General features: G+C 31.2%; 1 protein-coding gene across 3 annotated transcripts in view; it reads left to right on the top strand.

The window, feature by feature from the left end:
* LOC129949258 (aquaporin AQPAn.G-like) overlaps window positions 1-17,901 on the top strand; it is a 75,208-nt gene extending 57,307 nt beyond the window's left edge. For 2 of the 3 annotated variants that reach the window (XM_056060596.1, XM_056060598.1), the window contains 2 exons: window positions 16,657-17,213; window positions 17,277-17,901. In XM_056060596.1, coding sequence (XP_055916571.1) covers window positions 16,657-17,213; window positions 17,277-17,486 — 767 coding nt within the window. In that variant the 3' untranslated portion in view covers window positions 17,487-17,901. Of the gene's footprint in view, window positions 1-4,298; window positions 4,467-16,656; window positions 17,214-17,276 lie in introns of those variants that run through there. The other variant, XM_056060597.1, reaches the window with a different exon arrangement.
* The last annotated feature ends 7,604 nt before the right edge of the window (window positions 17,902-25,505 follow it).

Here is a 25,505-nt window from a genome sequence, read left to right as displayed (position 1 = left end):
GGTGCAAAAAAGTGGGTTCTGGTTCTCCACTGTTGCATAGTCTACACATTTGTGAGAGATCAGTTTGATGCCGTCCAAAGTTAAGATTCAGGCTTTCGACTCGGGCTCTAAATATGTTACTATGTTACTAACTTCAGAAGAAAATTCGTTGCTTAAATTCATAATTTGCATGCGATGTTATTTAGTGGTTGAGGTTTCTGTACACATTTTTTGATACTGTTATTGAGGCTCTTGATAGATGTTTACTTAGAATATTTTCATTTTCAATATTGGTGATAACATTATTGAACATAATGTGCTATTTATTAAAATTGGACTCTATAAACGATAGATTACTGCCATTCGAAGAAACTAGCTGGTTCCATTTCTTAAACTCGAAGGTATTAGTTTGCATAAGCCTTTCTATTAAGGATTTGTGAAGGCTTCAGTTATCTCTCCTCATAACTTTGAATATGCAGTTTGAATTGGTTTTAAGATTTTTAATGTAAAAAAGTGTTAGAATGGTAACCTAAACAAGTGTTTGAAAGGCTTTGAACTCTAAATAGTTGTTAACAACCTTACGTCACAACTCCTTACAGCTATTGACATTCGTTGCATTTTTCTTTCACGTATTTCGAAACATTTAGGTTGTAAAACAGCAAAACATCAAGATATTTGAAATAATGTACCACCTTGATAGACGCGTTGTTTAGGGTACAGTTTTCGTATGGGAGCCTTATTTTCTGACACTGTTCAAATACCATTATTTTTGTCTTGTTAGTATTAAGGATTTACAAAAGATGTTAAGTTTGTTGTATGAGCGAAACTTTGATTTGTATTCCTGCAAAAAGTATTTCTCCCGAAAGTATATCAAACACAGGGCCGGATTTAGAGGTCCAGAGGTCTCGAGGCAATAAAGGAGCCGAGGCCAAAATTATTTTCAAAATAAAGCAAACCATTTTTTTCTTTAGTATTGAACAAACACATATAAATATAAACTGAAAAAAGAATTATCTGAAATTAAACTTAAGGGTTAACGAACGGAAGCTTTCGAGCTTTTTTTGCCGATGATTTCTTTGAAATCTAATTGTTGGAGTAAATCGCTTTTAATGCTCAGGAGAGAAAGTTTCGATAGACGGTTTTTTCCCATCGTGGTTCGAAGCCTATTTGTTATAATTTTCATTTTTGAAAACGAGCGCTCTGCAGTGCAATTTGTTATCCTAAAAACTAAATACATTCTCAATGCAATTTCGAGTTCGCTCTGAAATTTTGATTTTCGAGAATTTGATAGTAAAATAGTTCCGGCGATTGATGTCATCATAGTCCTTTTCCTTTTTGTATGAGTCAATTAAAGACACAAATTGAATCAACTCATTACCAAACCTAGGCTCTATCCGAATACACCTTAACAAATGCCTCTGCTGCAGCGTGCAAATTTTCAGCATCTATCTTCTCGATGTGATTCATTAATACAAATCGCTGACGTACAGCTTCAAAGGCATGCAAACTTTCAGTAAGAGAAACGGATCATCACTGGAATGAAAGCGGATACTTTGTATTTTCTCGTAATTGAGCGGATTCAACCTCACATTTCTCGTTCTAGTGCGGATGCGTAATAGTACATATTCATCAGTATAGGATATTTTTTGGCTGCTTCCTCCTATTTATCAAAATCATATCGTTTGGATTCCACGAATGATTTCAATGATTCTAGTGCACGCATTTTCGATTCAGGAATCATTTTCGGGTCTTGCAACATCTTGTTTGTAGCGTTGAATCCCTCCAAGATATTGTGCCAAAATTTTGCAAACAATTTTGAGACCACTCATTTTCTGTAAAAGGTGTGTTGTACCATTCCTCACGATGTCTTTTTGCTCTTTATTGGAGGATATGCTGGTTAGACTTGTTCGATCTCCGAATAGCCGTTGACTAAGGCTTTCGTAGCTTCAGTTTAACAAGACCAACGAGTGTCGCTGAGCTTTTTCAAGACTAAAAACTGTCCGTTTTTCTTCTTCGAAAATTTTTCAATCAGAATTAGGTGCCGCTCTGTACTGGCTGTGAAAAACGTGTACAAATTCTGCACAAAATCAAAGAATTGAAAAGCCGATGGACAAGAATTAGCAGCTGCCTTTCCCATTAAATTCAGAGAATGACCACAACAAGGTACGGACGCCGATATATGATTTTTCCAAAATAAGAGTTTGCATTTTCCACTCATGTTTGCAGCATTATCATATGGTTTGATGGTCACCTAAAAATTTGAGCAGAGTGTTTGCTGAGCAGAGAGTTTGCTGTAATCAGTATGACCGCAGTGTGATAAAAAGGTGAGAAGCCTTTCTTTTGGCGTCGATCCTTCCATATATCGAACAACTATAGTTAGTTGAATGATGTGAGCTTCGTCGGGAGTAGAGTCCACTGATACGGAACAATATTTCGATTTCTTAATTCTGGATACAATTTCAGTTAGTACCTTATCACCCATAGAACCGATCAGTTCTCCAATACTCTATTTGTTGAGCCTCTTGTATCGCTAGCTCTTGATCGGTACGTCCTGTAACACTCCACTCAGACATTAAGCGATGAATTGAAGTGCATTGGAAGTGCTTCTTACTAGGGCCATTTGAGATTTTGATATTTCACTGATTGTCTGATTGCCTGATTGAAGTGAACAAATATAGATTTAAGATTAATATAATTAAATAATCATGTACGTACAAAGTACTGTAGGCTGTAGGTAAAACGTGAAAGAGTCCTCCCCTTAATCCGGTCATGACCACACACGTCATCAATAAACAAGGCGAATAACATCGGACTTAATATACACCCTTGGGGAATGCCTATTGTGGTTTCAAACCCTTCAGAAAATTTTACACCGTCCCAAACAAATTTCTAACGATGATAATTTGTACATCAAGGCATTTCTTTTAACTTTTTCAAAAGCTGCTTTGAAATCCACCAAAAAAGCATTAATGCAATATCTTTATTCTTTTTGATTGATTTCCTTTCAAAACTTTTCAGAGCGAATAAATGCTCTTGCACTGAGAATCTCCATCGAAATCCTGCTTGCTGAGTTGGTTGTTGTTTTCGATCCATTCTTTTAAACTTCTGTAAAGAATTGAAGTTAGAAACTTTCTTAGCTAAATCAGAATCAAGATTCGTTTATTTGTCACTGGCTATTTTGAATGTTCTTTTTTAATGATTGGGAATATAACCAATTTGTTGAAATTATTTCAAAGATGATGATTCGCCAGAAGATGATTTTATAACGGTTCCGTGTAGAATCCAATCAGATTGCTATCTCTGATTTGACTTTGTGGATGGTGCAATTCTTGTGGTAATTGTGTTCATGATTTATGGTCTGTTTAATCGTTGTTGGAAGAGATTGATGTTGGTTCATATTAAAATAACATTCATTGATTTCTCTTCAAAAAAAATGTTTTTAAAAATGTCAAAATACAAAATTTACTGTTACAATATAAATAAAATATTTAGCAGGCTAAAAAACCTTTTTGTCTTCTTTTTTTTAAATACTGTGCGAAATTATTTTGCCACTTTCGTCGTTTGTTAGGAAATTTGAATATTGATGTTTCTGCAAAAGTATTTGCATTTCATAATCACTATAACAACATTAATCCGATAATTACGAAAATGGCATTATTTGTAGATATTACATAATATCAAAGATAAAGATATCCTGGGCAAAGTTACCGGATAAAGTGGCACTTGAAAAAGTTTCACACATTGACGACACCACAAGAATTATTGCATAGTCTGTTTAAGTGGCAGGGAAGTGATAAAGTGTGTATCAAACTTATTTCAAGTAAGTCTACACTATCAAATTCAACTTGAAGCATAACCATGTTAGGCATTTAATCGCCACTTAATCGAGTGTGATACATGAAAATCGATTAAATTTACAAGAGTATGTAAAATTTCCTTAAATTAGCAAAAGGGGTCATTAAAATTAAATTTCAAAATACAGCTTTTTAACAGATTGATGTTATGCAGGAAGAATTTTTATTTATTGATGATTATTTTGTTAAACAATCACGACAGTTTATAATCAATCGTTTAATTATTATTGACTTTACAAAGAAAAAATAATAATTCCTATTGTCATCGTTGCGCCGTGTGCCCTCCTGCCCCCAGTCACCATCTCGTCACCATCGTTGTCTCCCTCAGTTTGTATTTTGATATCGCCTGATAGAGATAATAATGTTTAACAAATATTTCAGATTAAGAAAATAAAAATGTGATTTTATTTCGAAAACGTTTATTCACACAGCACACACATAAAATCTTATATTAAATTATAATCTGAAATTAGTTGCTTTTTATATTTCACGGATCGTATACCTACCGTGGCGGATGAGCTTGGTTCTTACCTTAGGACCGTCTTGAAATTTAAAAAAAAAAAAACTATATTTTTCGGATAAGATTCATTTCGTAAAAAATTAAAAATCTCAAGCTTCACACGAGTCGGAAAGGTAGTTTATTTATACATATAAGTTAAATACGAAGTGATAAAACTGTGATTGATTTAAAGAAGCTATAGTTTATGGTTTTATTTTATTGTATAAAGTTTTATTATTATGATAAGAAAATCACAATAAAAATTTTGTGCGAAAGTGAAGTTTAGTTATAAATTTTTATGATTTTCTATTTAAATATTTTGTGATGGGCGCCTCCTGTTTGCAGAGACAATAATTATGTTGATTTTTTGATACAGTGGCACATAATAAAAATTTTATTTGTTTGGTTTTATAAAAATTTATTGCTTAATCACTCATATTTGTATCTATTTAGATTAACACACAAAAAAATGTGATCTCGTGTGTTTAATTAAATGAGTTTGTAAATTTTTTTAAAATAGGACGTGGTATCTCTGGTTTGTTTTTGTAGGTAAATAAATATATAAATTAATATATGGTGTTATAAAAATGCAATAACTTCTCGTTCCACAGTGAGTGATTTTGATTAACTACTACATTTTTTTAATTGTTTGAAGAACATTCAGGGCCGTGTGTTGAAATTTTACTTTTCAATATTTTTTATGGTCAAAAGCTATGATTTAGTTGTGAGTTTGCTTTTAGGTTAAGGATGGATCAAGGTCAAGACACATGCATAAATATATGTAGGTACGCGTGATAAGCTGAGGTCCTTGAAAAGTTAAAAATTGAATGCTCCAAAATCAAATGAAGCGTAGGTTTTCCTATGTCAATCTTTTTTGACAAACTTAATTTTTCTTAAGAAGTATTTTTTGATAAATTTTATTCTTTTAAAAAAGTACTTTTTCTTTCTTTTTTCAAAAAAGATAAAAACAAAGAAAATGATTTCATGCTTAATTAAATAATAAAATTAAACAAAACAAAACCGACCTCAGAAAATCACTCATATAAAAATAATTCGTTTTTCGTGACCTTTTTAAATTAAAAAAATAAAAATATTGACTTGTAAGCGATGGTCCTTTCATCAAATTAAAGAAAAAAAGAAATGTCTTAAAAACAATACCCAAAAGCCTACTTAGGATGCGGTGCGGTGGCGAGTCAACATTTTATTACTCAAATAATGATACTATTAGTCATAAAATTTAATAAATAAATTTAATAGCATAACAGAGCTCGTGGGGAATCATAGCATCACAAATAGATATTAACTAATTACTCAATTAGATTCTTTAATGAATATTCTTAACGAAAAAGGCATTTTCTCACATAATTTGCTTTGTTTTCGATTCAACAAGCAAGGATCAAAATATAAGACTAATATTAATAATAATTTTGATTTAATTTCAAAAATCTGAAATGAGAAATTAAGGACCAGGGAATAATTTTCTAATATGTTTGGCTGATCAAAGATACTCGTGATAGTCATAATTATATTAATAAAATGTTAAAGGAAAACTTAATCAGTGGAATTAATGCAGAAAACATTCTCTGCAATTTTAAAATTCATGAAAAATATAAATGTTGGTAAAACAAAAATACCTTCTGTCATTATGTGTAATGATTTCATTTTCCTACTAAAAATAATTATTATGTATACTCAGGCGTATGCGTGATATTTTTCAGTATGAAATTTGTAAACTTCTTGTTCTAATTTCGTTAAATTTTCGTTAACTTTTTTCTGATTTCGATTAGCAATTAATTATTATTAATTAAAATTAATCCTTTTTAAATTGTGTTACTAAAATAAGAATAAAAGGATTACTTAGGTTAAGTTTAATTTTAATTAAAGCATTTTTGTTTATCATTTTGTTTTAATAATCAAAATAAGGACTTTAACTTTAGGAATCATTTCTTTTTCTTAACATTTCTAATTTAATTTAAGTCGAATTTATGATAAATTCTAACTTGAACTGTATAAGAATAAAGAAAGGTACAATAACCTATGTATATGAATTTATGTTCAAATTTCTTTGTGCAAACTTACTACAAGCATATAATTTAATCTTTGCTCTATTAGACATTAGCTCAAATAACATTTTTGGCGAATAAGAGACGTCTATGTAAAATAAAGTCACCTACTATTTTCTACTTTTTAAATTAATTATATGATGATTTGTGTGATTTTTGACTGTGGTAGATTTGTTGGTGACATATAAAAGCAATACATGAACGCATGAAAGAAAATGTGAGATAATTTAAGTTAAAATTGGCCTAAAACTGTAGGTAAGTTATATTTTAAATTTCGTTTGATTGTGCCTAAGAAAACGAAACCTACGACCGAATTCGTCTTATTTTGTTTTTTTTTTTCAATTTATGCAGCAGAACCGTGTACCTCTTTAACACACTTAAATGCAAGTTTGAGGTTTAATTGTATGCTTTAAATCATTTTCGAATACAACTTTTTGATAATTTAAGATTCTTATTAGATTGAAAACTTTCAATTTCAAAGTTATCGTTGGCAATGATACTCCAATTTTTGGCTCTATAGAAAGAGCTAACTTTTTTGAAAGGTAGTTCGCCACCAATTCAAAGCTGCCAGAGAGTGTTATGGCTTTGCTGAAGCGTAAATGATTGTATGGGATCAGTCTTGCAGTAGCCAGAATCCCATTTTTCAATAGGTGTTTTTTAACGTTAGCAAAACTGCTGCGTTAGCTTTTTCATTTATCGACTGATCACACTCAGATCTCTTCTTCCAAGGTCACGGAAACGCTAGCTCTGATTTATCATCACCTTGATAAATATGTTGTAGATAGAAAGCTTCTTAATGACCGATATTACGACTTTCGTAGCAATAGGTCAACCGGTGATCCAATGGTTTATCTTACCAAACAATGGAACACATTCTATTATAGTTTTGGAGAAAGTAAGATTATTGCGCTTGATATTACAAAAAGTTTTTCATAGAGTTTGGCATCAGGCTCTTTTATCGCAAATGCATTCCTTAGTTTTTAATTAATCTCTATTTTATTGGATTAGAAATAGCTTTTTGGAACAACCCAAACCATTAGATGGCCTAATTCTGAGAAACACAAAATAAATTCTGGTGTGCCACAGGGATCTGTTCTGTTTCTAATACTCTTTCTCCCTTTTATTTACTATCTCCTGTCTGAAATTTCTAATTCACTTGCATGCTTCGCTATCAAAAATATATTCAGCATTTCATATTAATTTTTAGATATACAACCCTGCTCTTTAAATGTGGATCATCAACGTATGATAAGCTTATGAAATTATAACCTAGAAAACATTGTTAATTGGTCAATCAAAAATCGTCTAAATACATCTAACGTTTTTTTTCAACTAGTGCTTATTTCGTGAATGGTAACACTTATATCTCATGTCTAGTTTGACAGATAATTAGTTTTTCCTTCCACTTAATTTGGGGGCACAGAAAAACCAAAGCCGATACACCCAAAACTATTCACTGTTTGGTGCGAATTTTAGTTCAAAGGCATAATTGGGCCATTTTTCTCCAAAATGAGAAAGGAGTGGCCTTTACAGTTAATGGCGATCGTTAATGAGCAATTTTGATTGAATTTTTGTTCACAAAACTTGAAGAGGAAGATATTGGAAACATTTGGTTTCACCAAGACGGCGCGGCCGGCGTTACGTCCAACCGACGCTACACTCGATGTTTTGTGCCCTGTTTAAAAAAAAAAAGAAGTTATTTGGTGGACCTTTTATAACATAATCAACCACCTTTTCCATTATTCATAAGTGGCACTTGAAGGAGACTGAAAACCTTGAAATTCATTTTATATACACCAGTAAAAATTTCTTGTGGAACGATCACATAAGTGATGTCTCCTAAACTGCTGCAAAATGTTTGGGTTTCCTAAAAAGCAGAGCAAGAAATGTCTTTTTCTATCTGATCTAGTTATTATCTATAACGCTTTTATGCGTTCCAAACTTGAGTATAATTCTTACTTACATAAGTCTCTTGGACAGTATTGAACGTAGAGTATTCAAATTAATTGATGATGATATCATTGTTGAATTATCAAAGTGGCTTGAAAACCATTTTAAAGTCTCTTGTCTTAACCCTTTTTTTAAGTTTTTGTAACTGATTATCTGATGATTACTACCCGTGGCATGATGGTTAGTGCGTTGGACTGTCATGCAAGAGGTCTAGGGTTCAATCCCTGTGCCACCTTAATTAAAAAAAAAATAATTTTCGCGGGTACTGCCTCTTGCGAGGAATTGACAAATCCTTCAAGAGTAATTCTTGTCATGAAAAAGTGCTTTCTCAAACTAGCCGTTCGGATTCGGCTTTAAATTGTAGGTCCCTTCCATTCCTGACAACACTACTTGCACACACTAGGCCCTGGTTCACAACGAACTGATGCGCCACCCCATTCCATTCGATCTGATGATTACTATACTCCAGAGAAATAGCAAAATAATCCAACCGTAATACTCGCACCTCCAGAAATGCTCAGTGAATAACCTCGAATCTAACTTCGGTTAAACTAGCAAGTACAAAGATTCGTTCTTTAGCCGTACAATGTGAATGTGGAATTCCCAGTCACTGCAATGTTCAAGAATTGAAAAGTAGAATTCCCTGTCATTGCAATGTTCAAGAATTCAAAAATGTACACCGACAGTTCCTTTTCAACCCCTACCTCGTTTTCCAATGCCTTTTTGCAAAAGGGGCACTAATCGAAAGTGTGTCTTTTTTTGTTTTCGAAATATTTTCTAAAAGCTTTTTTAAATGAGTGAAAAAATATTTGAAAAACTTGCATTAAATTAATAAATTTTTTGGAGCCAAACACTTTTAGACTTAAAATGTTGAACACATTTATATTTAAATTTAGAATAAATGTGCAAAACTATAACATTATTTATTTTTTGAATACTCAATATAACTGAAACCTTTCACTATAAATATTTTAATTAAATCATATTTTTAAAGAACAAAGAAAACATGAACTGATTCTTAAGATATTGATTGGGATCCATTGATTGCAGTCATTATCATTCCATTCAATAAATGTCACCAAAGGAAAACCACAACCACCCTGTGATCAAGTTATTTCATATTCTAATAACAATAAAAATAATTCAAATCATGCAATTTAAAACATTGTTAACATTAATTTGTATTCAGTTATTTACACATATAATTATTAATCTTTAGATCACTTTGCATTAGAAAATGTTTTGAATATAAACTAAATATTTAATGCAGTTTAAAAATCTCAAAGATAATCTCTTGCGCAATAAATTATTATTTATTGCTTATAAATAAACAGTTTCAAAACATGTCAATTCCTAATTCGATTGATTCGTGATTAAACTTACTTAATTACAGTTTGATCTCAAAGCACGATGATTTTGTCATATTAAATCGATACAAAAACTTTACTATTTACATATAGTTCTCTTATCATTATCATTTTTGTGTTTGAATTCAATGGCATACAATTCAAATTAAAAAACAACACATCAAAAATAAAATACATATATCAATGAAATTATTTATTGATGTTTTGTTTGGTTCTTATGTCAATTGTGTTTTTCTTAAATATATTTGCAAATGAACTTGAACTTGAAAATAAAATGCAAACAAATTATAATATTGCTTAAATTTGAGCTCTATTGAATTGAAATATGATAATGTAGTACGCAAATATTGTAGGTTATTCTTCACTTATAGCATTTATAAAAAGAACTAACTGATGATGTTGAATTTAATACATATTTTTGAAAAGGTAGGTGTAAAGTTAACAAATTTTGAGACTAAATTTAAGAATAAAAGTCACACCTTGATATTTATTTTTACTATTTCCATTCAAATTAAATAATGTGCTATCTAATTAAAGATTGATAAGTACCAATAAATATCATTTATTTGCTTATTTATTTAGTTAAATTTTGTATGTTCAATTTGTCGATAATATAGTGTTTTCCAATAAGGGGTTTCATTTTCAATAACCCGCTATTAAGACAGTTGTGACCTTTGAAGATGTCATTTTAAGACATTTGACAAAAAAAAGAACGTATTTTTTTTAAATTTGATGGGACAAACTTTAAAACTCGTTCAACTTATAAAAATGTACCCCAAAAATTGTGAACAAATAATGTATATCTATTTCTGTAAAGTTAACAAATTTTCTCTAAATTTTAGAATAAAATTCACACCTTAATGTTAATGTTTTCTATTTTAATTGGAAGGGAATTATGTGCTAACAACTCATAGAATAATTAATAGCAAAAAATATAATTTATTTGGTTATTTCTTCCGATTACTTTCATATTTTCAATTTCTCAAACAGAAAAAGAGTTGGTAATACAGAGATTTCCAATAAGAGGTTTCATTTTGGATAGCTCGCTATTTGGGCATTTGTAACTTTTGAAGATATTGTATTTAGAAAATTTGACAACTAAGTATCAAAATATCTAAAAACTAAACAATGAAAGTTTCAAAAGCACATTGAGAGAGAAAAATTTACTCTAAAAATGGTGAACAATTTGCAGTTGCATTTCCCAAAATAAAAGCACTTTTAGGTCGTAATGAAGCACCTTATCAGCTGGCAATAGTGAAACTTTTATTAAAATTGGAACTGTAAGGACAAGTCAGTAATATGAAGCATTGCAACTGTTTCTGTCTGTAGTCCGTACATATATTGTGTTGATAATAACACTAAGACTAGGTTAAAGGATTCCAAAAGTTAACTCAAGCCAATCGATTACATTTAACTATTCAGATTTTCATCTAAAAATTATCCTAGTGAAAGGGATTCTGTTTAACCCTCAAGGATATAAGAAGACATATGAGAAATATCAAGAACTATTGTTAAAAAGTGGTTAAGCAATAAGAGAATCAAGGCCTAGTGTCTTACAACTCTCAACCCGAACGGTTTACTTGAGGAAGAACTATAGATAAAGAATTTTTTTTAATTCCTCGCTAGAGGCAGAACCCTTGCAAAAACTTAGTAGGCACAGACAGGGATTAAACTTAAGATTTCTGGCATGACAATCTTTCGCAGTTATACTATCACGCCATGAGTCGATTATCACCAAAGCCGTGTGTTTGCTGATTGGTTCCTTAAAATTATATTAAATCATCTGAATTTGAATAAAAAAATCATCATCAGTGATGATGTCCTTTTTTATCTGGGAGGCTAAAAAAAAAATTTCATATTTGGGGCTCGGAAAATTCAAGAATTATTGCCAACAAATTTTACTAGGACCTTATTGATGATCTTTTAGGATCGAAAGAGGAAGATATCGATGTAGACTTTATAGACCCTGTGAATAAAACTTTTTCAGATGAATTTAGACTGAACTTCCTACATAAAGTTTTTCGTCTCTCCGTAAATATACATCCTCATTTCTGTCCTGATGAAACAATTACTAATAAATTTGTGTAGCTTTTGTTTGACAACTGAGTTTTACATCATTATAGAGAAAATGAACATATTCTTTACTCGTATATACCATATTCAATTACTTATACCTCCTCTATTCTTTCCAGAATATAGTTCACACGAAAATAAAAATCGATTCTATCTCAATCAAAACCTCATCAACAATCCTTTTGCTCTTGCATTTACTCCAATGTTCATTCAGTATATAATATCGAATCGTGAAATGTAGTTTCCTAGAAAATCAGAAAAGCCCTTTGGGTTATTTGATGTATGATAGCTCAGCTCTTGTATATGTATGTACCCTTATAACATTGATCCTGTTACACTAATTAAACTGAATATCTGATTCTTTCTATTTTAACACAAGAATATTGTAACATCTATAAGTTAAAATAAAAAAACTATCTCTCAGGTTGCAATATGTAGCTCGCAGCATGTCATCTCGTCACGTTACGTTGTTGGCTAGATTTCGGTACAGTGAAACTTTAAAGCCTTAAGTTTATCGATTTGATTTTGTTCCTCAACTAAAGTTTTGTGAATGGATTATTCTTTCTAGCTTACATATAAAAATCCCATTTTTACCACGACAATCAATTATGTGACATCAAAAAGAGAAGACATCACTTAGAGCTGTTTAAGCTTTAACTGGGTGTAAAGAGGCACATTATGGGAAGTGAACACAAAAACTAACCGACACGACAACAATTTGTCAAACAGTCATCGCACAAAGTATGGTATCTTAGGCAAGCCATATAATTCAAGGCATGGTTTTCTTTTTCTTTCTTTCGATTTTATTTTTTTTAGTTGGTTTTGAATTTAAGATGAAGATTGTCTTCAACTGGAAAAAAAAGTTCCAAAGTTTTCTCTATGAAACTTTTTCAAATCACATTTTGTGGTAAAGTTTTTCTTATTTTTTCTTAACACAAAATGTTTTTGTTTGTTGTATAAAATGAGATTTTCGAGTGATATGGAACTTTTGTGTCCATTTATAAACTTTAAAATGGATTGCTTGCATATAAATGTAATGTATGTCGTTTATATCTCAAGCATACGACATGCACCATTTAACCTTGTTTTATTTTCATTCAAAAGAATGAATATCAAACATTTAAGTACTGCAGTGTTTTCTTTAAAATTCATAGAAACTACATTTTCATCGAAATGTTTCAATAAATATTCGGTTAGAGTTTATAAATTTTGAAACTAATGCCACTCCAAAGGGAATTTTTCTCAATGTTCTTTTGTTCATCTTCATACCATCATGTATCTATGTATCTATGGAAAGGTATTACACATGTTAAACAAAACAGTATTGTAAACAATATTTGCAGAAGGTTAAATCAGAAGAAGTTTATTACATTTGCTCTGAAGTGGCCCCTAAAGTCTTTCTAGATGACCAGACGACCAAATATAGAGCTTTACTTATATGCATGCAACATATGCCTGATGGTATCCAGGAGCAGCAACAGAAGACAGTGGATAGAAATAAAAGTCATAAAACTAAAGTTCAAAGCCGCAAAACCAATTTATATCTTTTATTTTCATCCTTGTGCATTCTTATTACAGCTACAAGTTCTCATAGATATGAATCTATTCTTTCCCTTCAGGAACCCTTGAAACAAAAATGTATATATAAAACGAAAAATATTAAGTACTGTATAGTCATGGCTACAAAACCAAGATGCATCGTTTTTATATTCAAACACACAAATTGGTTATGGGTTAGGTTATTAGGAATAGGATAAGGGCCTATAATGTCTAACCTAGAGTTGGCCAATTTAGAAAATTTGTGTGGTAAACCTACTCGTACCTATACTTTGTGCCTTCTCATGTGGGCAAATAATTTCATTAAATCGTTATTTGCTTGGATTTATCTCTATACACCGAGATACATTTGTATCTAGAGAACAGCACTACACCGCACCATAGCGATTTGAAACGATTTGAAGTGCTTCATCACTTTTAATTGTCAGCAATAACTTTGTGTGAGTCGCAAAGACTGATGGCCTTAGCCACAAATAAGCTTTATTTTTTTCGTATCCTTGCTTTGCTGCTATGCAATAACTCGTTTTCCAATAGGGTAAGTTAAGTTAGGTCATTGGATTTTGGAACCTAAAATGACAATATTCTTGTAAAGGGTTTGAAATTCACAATTTCTTGACCTAGTTGTGAGCGCACAAACGTTCATAGAATAATTCAATAAATTTGTTTGACAGGACAGATTTAATAAACGACAGCTAATGTGACAGATCTTAATTTAACAAGATGGCCGCAATGAACAGGCAAACTTTATGAAACTTTTTAGATGTCTTAAGATCTCTCTATGTATTTTGCTTAACGAATTTTTAAACTACAAAATGAACTTAACTTATCAAAAGTTCTCGGAAATCATCAAGATGGCCGCAATGAACTGTCAAAGAACTCTTTAGATGTCTTTTAATAACTAAATTTCTATTACCTAAATGCTAAACTTCAAAAGGGAGAATACTGTTGAAAAATTATTTTCCTCCTTTTTTCAATGATCAATAATTTCTCAGGAAATTGAAAATGATAATAAATCACTAACTAAAATTTGTGTTCAAAAGTTTTTTGATGTCTTTCCTCTTATGTTATTAATTATTGCATGGAATATTCTCCCTTTTTTTTGGGTGGGTAGGAACATATTTTTGTTTGTCTGATTTCCTCTAATCCTATTCTCAAAAGTTAGGAGCATAACCAAAAACTTTAGGGATGTTTTATCACAAATCAAACTAATATAATAATTGAATAAGGGTGAGGAAGAACAAAAAAAGTCTGAAAAGTTTTGTGTAAAGGTGATGTTTATCACAAACAGACCATGTACATATCTATTAAGGTTTACGTTCAGAACTCAGTTACACACCTTAAGGTGCCGAAAAAAAAACAAATAGAAGCTATAGAAAGGTTAATAATATATGATGAAAGTCAATGTTGAAAAAATATATTTGTTTGATAAACTGGTCTTTATTCTGTGTTCTTCAATGTTCTACAACCAAAACTCTTCTGACACATTTCTTGACTTATTTTTTTACAACACAAAATTTCATAAATATTTTACAGATTTAAGGTAATTTTGAGTAACAGAATTTTTGAGACCAAACCAAATACAAGTCTTCGAACAAGATATTTCATTTTAATTTTCAAATACTTATTAAAAGAAATGATGGCATTTTCGATGAAGTAAGGTCCAATCAAAAACCGCACCAAATGTTGAGAATGGAGAGGTTCTTCAAAAATCATTATCTGATATTTTTAGTCCCAAATACCACAATTACTTTTAGATTGTGTGAAAATCCTAATAATTGTCATCCATTTCAATTACCGAATCAGTCAAAATACGACTTTTCTTGAGTTCTTGTGAAAATGTGTTTAAAGATATTAAGGTGCCAGGGTCTTTGTGTAATTTTGTTGTATCATTAATAAAATGTCTATTTCCCAACATCTATGAGGAATTTACATACCTGGAATTTCACCAATATATACTGTTGTCAATTGTTCTTGAGACTATTTTTAATTCCTTCCATTACCAACTTGTTCCTACAGGTCAATTTCTATTATCTTAAAAAAAAAAGCTCAAAAATGGAAGTGAATTTATATTCAATGCTTCAATGAAGCATGTATCATTCTATTTTTATTAATGGCCTTCTCAAATACCAAAAGGTGACAGCTTCAAAAGCAGCAGATTTATGCTTATATTATAAAACTGAAGATTTTGCTTGCTTGTTTGTTTGTTTGGAATGTTGTCAGTTGTTCTTGAGCCTCGTTTTTTTCCACTACAAACTTGTTCCTACAGCTCAATTTCAATTGTGTGTGATTTCAAAATGTTCACCAATTTTAAATGGATTTCTAATCTAATACTTCGATGAAACATTCTATTTTTAATAATGTCGATCTCAAATGTCAAAAGTCACAGTTTCAAAGGCAACAGTTGACCAAATCTATGCTATTATAAAGCTGAAGATTTTGTTTGCTTGTTTGTTTGTTTGTTTGTTCGTTTGAAGCCACTAATCCCAGAGACTTTTGGTCCGATTTGAAAAATTCTTTAAAACTTATTAAAAAAGGATAAACAACATCACTAACACCATGACGAGCGGGGTTCCAATAAAGAATAGTCGAAAATAGGGGATTTTTTACGTTTTGAGAGTTTGTTTTGCGAACGAAATTGTTAAGGTTTTGCTTAAATATTGTTTGACAAAATTGTTCGTCTTTAATAGTTCTAAGAAAAAGTCCTGGATAGCATATGACCATCTTTTAAAGTTGGCTCACTACAAAATTTATAATGTGAAAACCAAATTTGTTCTAAAATACAACATGCGAGTAACACCAAGGGGTGCAGTAAATGTAACTTCCCATTAAACTCCAATCTTGACGTATATATAATTTGTAATCAGCAGTCCTCCTATCATTTCTATGGTTGCAGAATGATTCCGAAATCATAAAATGTTTGAGATTACGTTCTTCGAACAAATTCTGTTTCTGAGCAACTTATCACAAGATAAAACATTTATTTAACAATACCCCAATAATGTAATAAAATTATACTTAATATAGGGTATTCCTATTCTCCCCATAACACATCTCATAGTTTTCCCATTTAGTTTCTTTCGGTGTTCTTTATCAGTGAGGCATAGGAAAAATCGATAACCTCGCACAGAGTCAGGAAATATGTATTCATGAGTTCAAGCGGGAGATAAATGTAAATAAAATAACTCGAAACCACACAACACAGTCCACAGAAATTATTTTGTTATTATTATTATTAATGGAATTAATAAAATTTGTAATAAATTAGTCCAAGAAGTAAACACTATAACACAACTTAACTTTTGTCTTTATTTCAGATTTATTCTGCCCCAATATGAAAATCTCAATGGTCGATAAAATAACCGTCTTCCTGGCCGAATTAATTTCGACAGGTCTACTTATTTTCCTCGGATGTATGGGCTGTGTTAAGAGTGATATCTTCCCGAACAATCACCTTCAGACGACTTTGAACTTTGGTCTGGTGATTATGATTTTGATTCAATGTTTCGGATGTGTTTCTGGAGCTCACATGAATCCAGCTGTTACATTGGCAGCGGTTATTTATAAATTGATTACCCCAATGGTTGGAGTTATTTATGTTGTTGGACAGTTTTTGGGTGCATTTATTGGATACGGTTTGTTGAAGGCTTTAGTTCCTGCAAACACAGTTAAGATCGCTGGTGCCGAACATGGATTGTGTGTTACTACACCAACTTCGGAAATTTCTACTCTTCAAGGACTTGGAATCGAATTTGTCCTGACAACGGTGTTGATCTTTCTCTGCTGTGGTGTGTGGGATCCAAGGAATGCTAAGCATCATGACTCAGTTGCAATTAAATTCGGTTTAGCTGTTGCTTCATTGGCCTGCACAGGAGTAAGTTACTTTAAATCTTCATTCTTCTAATGAGACTAGATATTAATTTTTTCATCTATTTAGGGACCCTTCACCGGAGCAAGTATGAATCCAGCAAGATCATTTGCACCAGCCTTGTGGAATGCTGATTTCACAGATCATTGGATTTACTGGGTCGGACCAATGGCAGCAGCACTTGTCGCTTCGATTGCATACAAAGCTGTTTTCAGGAGGGAAGAACCCCTAGAAAAGGATTCAAAATTACGTGCAATGGAAGAATTGCCATTGCGTTAAACTCAATACGTCAATAATGTTAATAAAATAATAAACTTTAAAATAAGTATGTAATTTAGCCGTTGTAGATAATTGAGATTTTTATTGTTAATTTTTTTTGTTTTCTGTTTTTAATTCAAAAAAGGACTTGCCAGAATGCATTTAATAATAAATTAATGCATTAATGTCATTTCAAGAAATACATAAATTGTGGAAACATTTACTTTGTAAACAGAATTATAATTTTAAAAAAAACACGTTCCTTAAAGTGATTTTATCAAAATAAACAAAACAAAAATTAAATTAAATCAAACAAAACAAAACAAATAAAAGAAAAGGAATAAATACAAAATTTTGTTTATAAATTTTATTTTATTCTTTTTGTCTCAAGTTAAATAAATGTGTAAATGTAATAAAATTAATTTCTTTTTTTAAATTTGAAGTTTTCTTTACAAACAAAAAAGTTGATTGACAAAAAAAACAATAATTAAAAAAAAAACTTATACAAAATATAGGGACTAAAAGGTTATTAAGAGTTGAAGTTCACCACTATTTTATTCGAACTTGGCACAATTTCATACTAAGCTTAGCTTTTACGTTGTAAAATATTCAGAAATGTTTTTACTAAGCTCTTTTAACGAATACAACACGGATTGTAGGATATTAGACATCGTAGTTGTTTAAAGCTACAAGCTCCCGTACAACCCTTCTTAACTGACGTGAACTCTATAACATATTTTAACTAAGACGAATTATAGTTAAACAAGCCTAATTTTGACAGGATATACAATGAAACAGATTACATAACAAAAGCAAACATACATTAACATAACTCAAATGAAACATATTTGTTTGTTAAGAAAAAAGATACATGCGCAGAAATAGTAGGCCTATCATAAGGTATTGTATTGTGATTTTTCAACTCTGATTGTGACTTCACAAAAAAGTTGTATTTCATTTAAAAAGATCTAAAAACAATAGTGTCGTCAAATTCAAAAGTATTCGAAACAAAAATTACATATTTTTGTCATTTTCATTATTCATGTTTGCTTTAAAAAATAAAAAATAAACTAGGTGGAGCAACAGTCCGTAGAGAACCATGGCCTAGTGACTTACAACTCTCAACCATTCCTGTGTGCGAGTAATTGTAGGGATGCAGTTAAGAAATTTATATTAACCTGTTTAGCAAAAAGGTTAGCAAAAATTACTAAAGGTGTGACGTAAGATTTAATTTGATTAAAAACTATTTTTAAAAGAGACTCACTTTTTCCAACATACAATTTTAAAAGTACGTGGGACTTGAAATATTGTGTGATATCTTACATTAAAAATGAGTTTTGGAAAGAAGCAGCTATCTTTTGGCATTTGACAATTTAAAACTATTCCATTACTAAAAAGAGGCTGCGATGTGACCCACACTGATGAATTTTCATTTGTACTCGTCTGTAGATATTTGTAAAAGTATAGAGTTTTTAAATTGGAGGGGGTAGATTTTGGCTTCCCGTGGAGGCCATTTTGTTTTGGTGACAGCTGTAAAATCTTTTGTTTATTATTCCGTACGTTCAAGGAACGTAAGATTGGCCATTGAACCCTAGGCAATCTATTCCTCGCCGTGCATAAGAACTCGGACTTTAACTTAGAGAATATTGCATCGGAACTTGGGCCTAAACCCGTTCAAGATCCTACTGAACCAGGAGCTGAAAGTTCATGACCATACATAACGTCGTTTTTTCGCTGACTGAGCTTCGAATAGTTTGGAAGAGGATCCCCATTTTAACCGAAAAATCATCTTTAGTGACGAGGCGCATTTTTGGATGAATGGCTGTGTGAACAAGCAAAATTACCGTATATATGACGACACCAACCCACACGAGGTTAAACAGGTGATAATGCATATCCTCAAAAAGTTACCGTTTGGCGTGGATTTTGGGCCGGTGGTGGCGTAATGGTCCGTAGTTTTTTGAAAACGACGTTAGTGAGGCGGTCACTGTCAACAGCGAGCGCTACATATTAATTATAACTAATTTCTTATGGCCCAAATTGAACCATATGGACCTTGACGACAAGTAGTAGAACAAATTTGTCTTCAGTTACGAAGCACATTTCTCACTCGGTGGGTATGTTAATAAACAAAGTTGCAGTGCATGGGGTTTTGACAAGCCTTTAGTTATTAAATATAGGGCATTAAATCCACATAAAGTCACTGTTTTGGGCATTCTTTGGTCCGAAGGTGGGATTGGACCTTACTTCTTTTAAAACTAAGATGGAACGACTCTCACCGTCAATTTCGGAGCGTTATCATACCCTATTTTTGAAGAATATGCGGGTTCAACAAGACGGTGCCACATGCCACACGACTGGAGCGAATATTGTTTTATTGCAAGGGGCATTTCGTTCTGATCGTGAAAAATAACATTCTTAAAGAAAATAATTTTGTATTGAAAACAAAAGGTACTGATTTCTGTGTCCTCCTTCCAATGAGTATATGGATTAACGAATTAAAACAATAGTAGTTAGTTTTTTTATTATTTCTTACAATATTTAAAACTTGTATTTACATGTTACAAACAAAAAGCTGAAATAGAAGTGACGTAAAAGTGAATTGAAAGGGACTAACTTTTAAAAAAATTATTTATTTTCCTAAAACAGGGATTAGAAGAATGAATTGGTTGATATTGCCTTTGAATTTATTTTTCTTATCTGTATTTATTTTGAAATGAGCTTTGAAAAAGGTTTTTCAATAAGAATTTTGATTGTGGATTTTGGGCAAACTATCACTTTTGAAGCAGCTATATTATAGCAGCTGTCAAGTTAAAACTACGCCATTACTAAATATAGACTGTTATGCGACTAACAATCCAAATATTTAACAAAACATTATTAAAAACATTTTGTGTAGAATACAAAACTTTAATTTCAAACAAACATGAAAATATTATATTTGTATTTAATAAGTAAGAGATGAAAATTCTCAAATTGATGAAATAAAGTAAAGTAAAACTAAAACTTTAATTTCTATATATTTCTTTGTTCTTATAAAATGTATGTCCAAAACGAGTTTCTATGATTTTTAGTCGATTTTTTAAAGTTTCGTATTTTGTAAAAATTTACTGAAAGTTGAAAACATTATTTTCCAAAGGATAAAATCAGATTTATTAAAATATTTTTTTGTTCCCGAAATATTTTGGTCGAAACACAATTTTTGTGAAAGTTTTTATTTCTTATTTATTATCTTCAAAAGAATATTTTGAATACAATTTAATAGTTTTGAATTATCTTATTAAGACAAGTTTTGGTGAAGGACGATGTGACTAAGACTAATTTGATTTTTCTAAGACTTTTGACATTGTCAACCATTTCATTCTGTGTAAAAAACTTATGCTGAAGTTTAATTGTTTTGCAAGTTCCGCTAAGCTTATATATTCTTATAAACTTGCCATAGGAAGTTATTGTAATGGGTCCGATTTGTCAAATTGAAAATTTTGACATTTCTCGACGTTTCAATGTCCCTAGAGTCAAAATAAAAGATTTTTAGAAAGATGTTTGTGCGTGCGTGTGTACGTACGTTCGTACGTCCGTACGTCCGTACGTTCGCTACGTTTTGTTCGTCTTCCATAGCCCAAGAACCAGAAGAGATATCGATTTCAAATAAATTTTGTTATACAAATAATAAGGCAGAAAGATGCAGAAAGGGCTCTCAGAAAAATTGCGTGGGTGGATTTTTTACCATAGCAGTTTGAAAAAAAGGTGAATATTTTGGTTATCCCTAAATATCTTAGGAACCAAAAACTCTAGAGACTTGAATTAAATTTTATATAATATATTGTAACGTGATATCAAGAATTATATTTTTTGAAAAAAAAAATCCATTCAACGGTTTTTTTATAAATAAAAAAAACTGACAAAAAAAATTTGTCACCTCCAAAATTGTTTGGCTAAAATATGATTTCATCTCCAAAATAATTTTGTGCAACGAAGATAATGTTTTTGACATCTGATAAAATTTTGAGAAAAATCGAATTGATAGTTCTTTTATAAAAAATAAAAACCTATACAAATTAATAAAAGTTGGTAAAAATTGATTTTCGACTCAAATATCTTTTAAAAACTTTGAGATAAAAGCTTCTAACTAATTTTTTCTTATAAGAAATATTGTTTTCAACATTAGGACACATTTTGAGAAAATTTGAATTGACAGTTTTTTTTTACAAAAGATAAAACTCTAAAAAAAAAAAACAATACTAAAACTTGGTAAACATCTACTTTCGAATCAAATAGCTTTGCAAAAATTAAAAATATTGCAGAAGATGAAATGTTAACAGTCGAACTGTTTGTTCCGAACACCAATTATTTTAATAAATATGATTTAAAATCATGAAAATAATATTTTTATTTTTAAAATCATTAAATGAAAATAAAAATAAAAATGAACCAGCATAGTGTTCAAATATGCGTTTCGCCCCGGTGCAATGGTTGGGCTCATCAGAAGATGACCATTGCACTTTGTCTTGACGCATATTTTCTCGAATAAATCGAGATTCCATATAATATGAGCTACATAGAGCTACTGCGAACAAACAGTTCGACTGTTAACATTTCATCTTCTTAAATCCCTTAGCAAGGAAATAAAAACAGCTACAATTTATCTTCTATGAAGACTTGTAGCAACCATATAATTCGCAGTAGCTCTATGTAGCTCATATTATATGGAATCTCGATTTATTCGAGAAAATATGCGTCAAGACAAAGTGCAATGGTCATCTTCTGATGAGCCCAACCATTGCACCGGGGCGAAACGCATATTTGAACACTATGCTGGTTCATTTTTATTTTTATTTTCATTTAATGATTTTAAAAATAAAAATATCATTTTCATGATTTTAAATCATTTTTATTAAAAATATTGCCTTCAAACTTATTTTATGTCGCAGAAAATATCAGTTTTTTTCATAAAAAATAAAATCTACAAAAAATAGTACTCATGTATGGTAAAAATTGATACGAGTACATATAGACAAACTTTTAAGCCAGACAAATCGACAGACGGGATGGGAAGTTATCAGTGTGGGTCGCATCCCAGCCTCTTTTTTAATTACATATGTTTTTGTTCCCGAAATATTTTGGTCAAAATACAATTTTTAGTAGCATTTTGGGAAACTTTTCATTTATTATGAAAAAATGCTGATTGGACTTTTTGAATACAATGAAATAATTTTGAATTTACTTATTAAGTCTTACTTGGTTTTTCTAAGTCTTTTGACACTGTCAACCTTGTCACTCTGTGTAAAAAACGAATGCTGTATTATAATTGTTCTGCAAATTCCACTAAGCTTGTATATTCTTATTTAACTTACAAAAAACAAGCAGTTCAAATTGGCGACTGTTTGTCCACTTTTTTACGTACTTCGTTTGGTGTTCCTCAAGGGTCGATATTAAGTCCTCTTCTATTATGTATCTATCTATGTCAATGAGCTTCCTAGTTTCAATAAAAATTGTTTCTGTCATCTCTAAGCCGACGACTTTCAACTTAACTTTAGTTGTGTTCTTGGACTCATTGAGCCTGGTGAGTCTGATATCAACATAGACCTTCAAAATGGAGCTATTAAGGATATCCAGGACTTTCTGGATTTAACTTGGTCGTTTTCTGAGATATGGCCAACAAAAAAAGGCGTGTTGATCCAACACCACACAAAAGTGTTCGTCAGTGGTTAGGTGGTCTTAAAGCACCTACTTGGCCTGCAATAGTAAAACTTACAAAAGTAGAATTTAGGACAAGTTAAGTAAGTTTAGAATTGAAATCGTGCACGGCGCTCGAGGTTGACAGAAATATTGCTGCTGTAGCCAGTAGCCTTCAAAACAAATTAGTTCTGTCGATTCTTTTTCGATCTTTGGAATAAGTCATTTCATAAGATTTTTAGATTCGGTGGATCGGAAATCAAAGAATGATCATTAAAAAATCTTCCATCCTTAACGTTTCATTGTTTTTTTAGTTTTTAAGCTGCTGTTTTGATTGTTCCTTACTTATTCGTAACGTTTCAAAAAAGCAGAAAAACCAACTCAATTTTGGAAGACAAATTTCTTGGCCGTGTTATTTTTTAGCTCATTTTAATTTACCGCCGATAGATATGGACAAACTTTCAAAAACATAATGAAATCCCATGAAAAACATAAATAACACAATTAGAGACAAGCTTTACAATTCTATTAAATATTGATATGCAATAAATAAAATATCGACTCATCAAAAATCTGTGACATTTGTGGAAAATGAGTAAATATCTGTAAACCAACGACCGTGAACACGTTCTCTCCTCACCCATTTTATCAATTTCAAAGTTAAACTTCCATCAAAAATTAAATATTATAAAAATTTTAAACTGCAACGAAGGCAGCAAAAAGGAATTTATTAATATTTTTAATTAAAATTCGAGTTGGCGGTGACCGCAACTTAAAGAGCAACTTTTCATCCCTTAGCAATTTTCAGTGGTTATAGCACATTTTTTAAGGGTAAATTGTTTCGTCAATAAACTGGATATACGTAATTGGAGAAGTAGTGAAAGTTCTGATGAATTTTAAGGAACACTTACTTCTACAAATGAGTGTATAGCGTGATTTTGATGGTTGTAGTGTCATTACCATCACTTAAAAGTCTTTTGAAAAGGAGGTGCCTGCAAAAGCAATATTATATCTTCGAGATATGGTTGTGTCTATTATCTGCCCAGATTTCTTAACTTTTTTATGGATCTAAATTTAATCATTGGTCTCTGCTAAGAACACGTACTGCCATACATAAATTTCTATTTTTAAATAAAATTTTGAATGTGATTGGAAAAAATTATCATTATTATTCTCCTAAAAGTATACTGCATAATTTAATTTTATTGGCTTCGCAGAAAGAAAAGAAATCTAAATCCATATAATCGAGTAAAGTCTAAGGAGTAATAAATTTAACGGTTGTTTGGTACTTTTACTTCTTTTATGTAACGGAAAGTATTTTGAATCCATAAAACAAAAATACAAAGGTTTTATAGATTCAAAATAATTTCTTTTATTTATTATTCTATGAAACTCTTGTTAACGAGGCTAAAAATTTGTCAAGGAATTGAAATATGAAAACTTTTTATGTTTATAAATTTAGTCACGAACATTTTTTTATTAAGGTTATTTTTTGGTTATATACTCACCGCTACAGATTCGTATTTGTTTAAATTCTTAGGGCTTTCCAATAAGGGGTTTTATAGTAATATTTAATAAAACAAATATTCTTAAGAGGTATTAATTAATATTTCTTACGTTTTAAAGAGGAAACTACACAACCAACAATGGAAAACGATATCCGCCAAATGGCTATCATGGCTATACAATTCCAGCACCATATGATCTTCATGAATAAGTCCCTGATGACTTCTTTTTTTAAGATTTTGTCTTTATTTTGTAGCATGGGCATAGACCTAGAAAAAAGCCTGAAGGTGTTAAGTCACAAGTCACGGTTGTCTATATTATGATAACTACTTTGAGAAACCTTCCGGGTGCAAACGTGCACTCTAACCTATTGCTTGTTTTGACAAAGTTCAAAACCCGAGTGTCCAGAGAATGCCAGAGGCTACAATGAGTAATGGAAAAGGAACCTCTTAGCCTTACTACAAGCGGCGACAACCCAGTGAAGCTAGTATCTTGAAAGAATCTGTGGTAATGGAGGAGTCGTCAAATGGTCAAATGCACATGCTGCAACAAAAACAAGAGCTTTTAGAAATGAGCACCTTAAATAAAGAAGTAAGGAACCATTCGTGGAAGGAAAAAAAGCATCCTCAGTTTCTTACCTCAGTTATCTGGACCGAAAGTAACACAAGCCACGCCTCCGTTTCTACATAACTGCTAACCAAACCAATGGCATCTGGTTATAGAATCGTTATGGAATCTCTACTTAACAAGGTATTGTAGACGAGTTCAAGCATAAACTCCAGCATGGGAATTCTGGGGAGGACAAAGCAAAGAAGAGTGATACCAGTCAATAAAGACCCAGTCTCTAGCCACGTTAAG

The sequence above is a fragment of the Eupeodes corollae genome, chromosome 3, assembly GCF_945859685.1.
Source record: "Eupeodes corollae chromosome 3, idEupCoro1.1, whole genome shotgun sequence".
NCBI classification, from domain to species: domain Eukaryota; kingdom Metazoa; phylum Arthropoda; class Insecta; order Diptera; family Syrphidae; genus Eupeodes; species Eupeodes corollae.
The sequence above is the reverse complement of the archived record's forward strand: the minus strand, read 5'-3'. Positions and strand labels throughout refer to the sequence as shown.